General features: G+C 27.7%; 1 protein-coding gene across 1 annotated transcript; it reads right to left on the bottom strand.

Annotated features, from left to right (window-relative positions):
- Positions 1-3,341: 3,341 nt before the first annotated feature.
- On the bottom strand, positions 3,342-4,888 carry LOC110642550 (1-aminocyclopropane-1-carboxylate oxidase). Its single transcript, XM_021794642.2, has 3 exons — positions 4,684-4,888; positions 4,366-4,592; positions 3,342-4,162 (listed from the first exon to the last, which is right to left on the bottom strand). The coding sequence occupies exons 1-3, from the start codon at positions 4,783-4,785 to the stop codon at positions 3,535-3,537; spliced, it is 957 nt and encodes a 318-aa protein (XP_021650334.2). The 5' UTR covers positions 4,786-4,888; the 3' UTR covers positions 3,342-3,534.
- Positions 4,889-5,185: the final 297 nt, after the last annotated feature.

The raw sequence follows: 5,185 nt of genomic DNA, 5'->3' as shown, positions 1-5,185 counted from the left end.
AAAGATTTTTTTGACCAAGTATAAAAAGGGACGATCTTTTAATAAAAAATAGCAAGGTTAGTACAAACACTCAATTAACGAAGAAAGAGTGGAATAAAACATATTTCATTAATAAAAAAGAGGAGAGTACAGTCATTCAATAGATGGATCCCCACCTACCTGTTTATTATCATTTACACTCACAGAGCCCCTAACTTCCTCATCCTCGCTCTCATCCTCAGCTTCAGCACCGGGGACGAGCTTTTCAAGCCAATCAAAGTCTTCGTTCGGATAGTGCTTTAGTAGCTTAGCAAGAAGGTCACTATGAGCCTATGATAAAATAATACAAACTAAAGAAATTATAAAAAGAAGAAGAAGAAGAAGAAGAAGAAAAGGTAGAGGAGGATGATCGATGGCCCAAAGGACGAACCTCCCTATAACTAAATTGCCCATCCTTAATCAATTTACTATTGCAATTTTCAATTTCTCTATTTTTCTAGCATTTTGGGAATAATCTTAAACAATTAGAAAACTTGAATTAGTGTGTTTTAATTGAAAATTAGTTTGTCATTTGTAAATTGGACAAATGATTAAAATTTCTCTTCACTTTATTATATGGATATTATTTTGTTTTCTTGACTTAATTAGCATAAATTTTAATAAATTAATTATATAGAAATAATTTAAATCCACTTAATTTGATGTCAATCTAATATACAACAAAATTTATATTTTGTTTCAACGCAATTAGTTTTATATCATTTTAATATAATTGCATTTTTTTATGAGATTTTAATTTAATTATGAAATATATTTTATTTTTAAGTGATAGATAAATTTCTTATAAAAATAAAATCTTATAAAAAATAAATTGTTAAAAAAATTAATGTGTAATAAAATGAGCAAAAAATTATTTGCTTGTAAAATTTGTGTTAACCTTACCCATCACAAGTATAGATACAAGATATTTTTTTAATGAAAAGTCTGAAAAACCAATTACATAACTAAATGTGTGATGAATTGGTAAATGATTATTTAATTACTTACATTGAAAATAATATGTATTTAATAAAATAATATGTTTTTGATAGTATTGAGAATGAAGTGATTAATCAGCATTTTCAAAATATGAAAAATCGTCCAGAATAATTATAACTTTTTTAGGAAGATATATATACAAATGTTTAAATGAAATTAACCTACCTTCGTCACTACAGATGCATGATGCATATAGTGCTTCAATGGATGATTTTTTTTTCTTATAGATAGAATATACACACGTATGGATCAGTGATAAAAATAAATTGTTATTAAAATCATGATAATTTTAATAGAGTTCTTATTCTTATAAAACCCACACACACTCTACCAATACTTCGTTAGATGATGCAGACTGCATAGCACAACATTTGATAAAGAATTCCGACCCATTCCCTCTATATATGTTTGATGCACAACATCCCATCATTTGAAAATGATTTTTACTTTACTACAATTAAATCCTCTCGACCTCATCATCCATGCATGTAATCTTCTTGATGCAAGTTACCTACTCAAACATTCCTTTTTCTGTTACAAGAGTTTGAGTATTACATTGAATTATATATATAAATTAATTATACTCCAAATTATATCATTAGGTTGACTTCATTTCCACCAAAATATATAACTTCTTATTCTTTAATTAGGAATGAAATTAATTGTTTTAATTAAAAGAGTTTTTTTAACAGTTAATTAATGGAGTTTGCTTGTGACTCTTAATAGAATTGAGATTTTTTTTTGGGTCTTTTTTAACTAATTTACACATATAATTGAAACTTTAATATATATATATATATATATATATATATATATATATATATATATATATATATATATATATAAAGTAAAAAGATTTTCTTTGTTGCTGTCACATGGCATTTTAAATTTTAGTGCTATCACTTAGCATTCTAAATTTTAGTACTGTCATATGGCATTTACCATATAAAAATTATTATATATAATAATTATAGTAATTAATATAAGTAATTATTATTTTTTATGCTAAGTTTATTTAATTTCATTTTAAATATCTTTATTATTACTATTGTAACCACATTTTTTATGACTAACTAAAAAAAATTAAATATATTTCAATAATTTAATATATATATATATATATATATATATATATATATATATATATATATATATATATATATATAAAGCAATGAGGTTTTTTTCTTGCTGCTGCCACTTGGCATTTTAAACTTTAATATTGCCATATAGCACTTATCATATAATAATTATAGTAATTAATATAAGTAATTATTATTTTTTATGCTAAGAATTTTTATACCATTTTTTTATTTAATTCTTTTTAACTTTCTTTTAAATATCTTTACTATTACCATTGTTACTACAATTTTTATAGCCAATTAATTAAAATATTAAATATATTTCAATAATTTTATAAATTTCTCATTTAATGATTCTTAAATTTTTAATTATTTCATTTAATTATAAAAATTTAAAAATTATATATCTTAAAATTAGTAAAATAATTTAAAATTATACTATAAAAATAATCACATTGAATTAAATACTTTATCATATGTCTCTTTTTTATATATTTAATAAATTTTAATTTACTTTAATATTATTTTATTTATATTTATTTTATTTTAATACATATTTAATAAAAATATATTTTCAATTATATATTGAACGCTATATATATAATAAATTATAAAAAAATAAGCAAAATTTTGCTTGAAATTAATTAGGAATGAAATTAATTAAGTTTTAATTAAAGGAGTTTTTTTAACAGTTAATTAATGGAGTTTGCTTGTGACTCTTTAATAGAATTGGGATATTTTTTTTTTTTGGTCTTTCTTCACTAATTTACAAATATAATAATTGAAACTTTATTTATCAAAGAAACACAAGAGAACATTTTAGAGTTCAATTTATTTTTTAATCTTAAATTATAAAATTAACACTCACACTACTTGACTAATAATTCTATGCAAATTTTCATACATAAGTTGTATAAAACTTTTATTTTTTTAATATTTAAATTCAAAGCTTGTTTAAATAAAAAATTATTATTATTATTATTATTATTATTATTATTATTTTGTGAATGTGATTTTCTTTTTATCAAGATTAATCATGAATGATAACCTTGTTGATTAATTGAGGTTAATTTATGTGATAATTTTACTCTACTTTTTTTTTCTATCACATCATTCTATCACATAATTTTACTCATATATACTCAATTTCAAGAATTACTTCAAAGATCAAAAAGTAACTTGGACATTTTTGCCTGTTAATCAATTATATGTATATAATTAATGGAAAACTGAGTGAGGCAAAGCTTATTCTTAAAAAACTAAATATCATTATCATCTATTTCTACAGAGAACAAACTGATGACAAAGACTACAAGAAGTAAAGCACACATCATCTTTTTCTTGTTAAGAAGATGACTCAACAAATTATCACTTAATAATTAATAATAAATAGAACACTCCCAAATATTCCTCTCTTTCCACTAAAAATAATCTATAATTAAGCTGTAGCAATGGGACCCAATTTGACATTAGTTTCCACAGCCTTCATTGCTTCAAATCTTGGCTCCTTAGCCTGGAATTTCAACCCCACATACAGCTTCATGTAGTCTTCAAAAACAAATTTTGGGTAGACTTGCTTCTTCTCCTCTGCTTCTTTCTCAACCAAAGCTGGTGCTGGGTAGATTACTGCATCACTTCCAGGGTTATAGAATGAAGCTATGGACATCCTGGTACCATCTGTTTGAGCCACAACTCTGTGCTCAACACTCTTGTACTTGCCGTTGGTTATTACCTCAAGCTGGTCTCCTAGGTTAATAACAATGGAGTGGCGCATAGGCGGCACATCAATCCACTGCCCATCTTTCAAGAGCTGAAGGCCACTGACCTTGTCATCCTGGAACAGCAAGATGATCCCACCAGCGTCTGTGTGGGCTCTGAGACCCTTGACCAGGTCTGGCTTGGGGCATGGTGGGTAGTTGCTAACCTTAGTGCCAAAGGTTGGACCCCCTGACCCATAAAAGGCCTTCTTCAGGTACCCTTTCTCAAGTCCAAGATTCTCACATAACAAGTCCAGGAGCTCCTCTGCCAGTTTCTCCAACTTTGCTGCAAATTCCTTCATCACCTTCCTGCATCATTAGAAGAAAAAAATGGGTAACTAAATAATATTATAATTTTTTCAGAACTCATGGGTCGTGGCTGAAAATAAAATTTTTAGAATAATAATTTAAAAAGAAAAGCCCCAGCGTTTACTAATGAAATTATGTGTTGTTAAAAGAAAAATAATAATGAGGGTCCCAATTAATTGCACATGAAGATGCCTGATTTTTACCTGTATTCATCATCGAGATCAGGAACTTGAGCAATGTTTGACTCAGGGAGGTGGCGGAGGAAGAAGGTGCTTTCCCAGTCCATATCTTTGATCTCAGTTTGGACACCCTCAAGGCCTTTGCTGGCCACCATTTCTTTAAATCTCTGCTCCATGCATTTCCTGTAGTGACCCTTTGTCATCCTCTCAACTGTGTCCAAGAACTCCGGCTCTATTCCATGGTTCAGCAACTAAAACAAAGAAAAGAAACCCAGAAATGTTAGTACATCAATAAAGAAACCCAGAAATGAGAATAGGAAATGTTTAAAGATTTATATATACCTCAAAGAAGCCCCAATTTTCACAGGCATCTTTGATCTTTGCCATGGTGACAGCTCTTTCCTCACCATTAAGCTTCTCAAGGTTAATGACAGGGAACTCCATCTCTCTCTGTCTCTCTCTCTCTCTCTCTCTAAAAGCTCTGATTGTTTTGTAATTAATTTCCCTCTCTCTCTCTGTCTCTCTCTCTGAAAGGGAATTTTCCTTGTGCTTGTTGAGACAAAGGTTAAGCCGCGTATTTATAGAAACTCTAATCGTAATCAGGACAAATAGTTGTAATTTGGGAAATGGGTTTGTGGGTCCATAAGATTAAAAAGTAAAAATCACATGTATTTCTGTATTTCTACAGCTAAATTTACCCTTTAGGTTGGTCGGTTGTCCGCTGCTTTCTTTTCCAACCTATTCTAGCCCTAGGTCCGCCGCCGGTGCTTTTCAGGTGATAAATTTTAGGTAAATTAGATAAATGATACTCAATTTAAAAATATATGATAATAAAATATTTAAA

This window comes from Hevea brasiliensis, chromosome 7 (genome assembly GCF_030052815.1).
Source record: "Hevea brasiliensis isolate MT/VB/25A 57/8 chromosome 7, ASM3005281v1, whole genome shotgun sequence".
Classification (NCBI taxonomy): domain Eukaryota; kingdom Viridiplantae; phylum Streptophyta; class Magnoliopsida; order Malpighiales; family Euphorbiaceae; genus Hevea; species Hevea brasiliensis.
The sequence above is the reverse complement of the archived record's forward strand: the minus strand, read 5'-3'. Positions and strand labels throughout refer to the sequence as shown.

Coding starts and splice junctions, on each gene's coding strand:
- LOC110642550 (XM_021794642.2), bottom strand. CDS start 4,785: ATGGAGTTCCCTGTCATTAACCTTGAGAAGCTTAATGGTGAGGAAAGA. Junction 4,593..4,683: donor AAAATTGGGGCTTCTTTGAG/GTATATATAAAT, acceptor TCTTTGTTTTAG/TTGCTGAACCATGGAATAGA. Junction 4,163..4,365: donor GATCTCGATGATGAATACAG/GTAAAAATCAGG, acceptor CTAATGATGCAG/GAAGGTGATGAAGGAATTTG.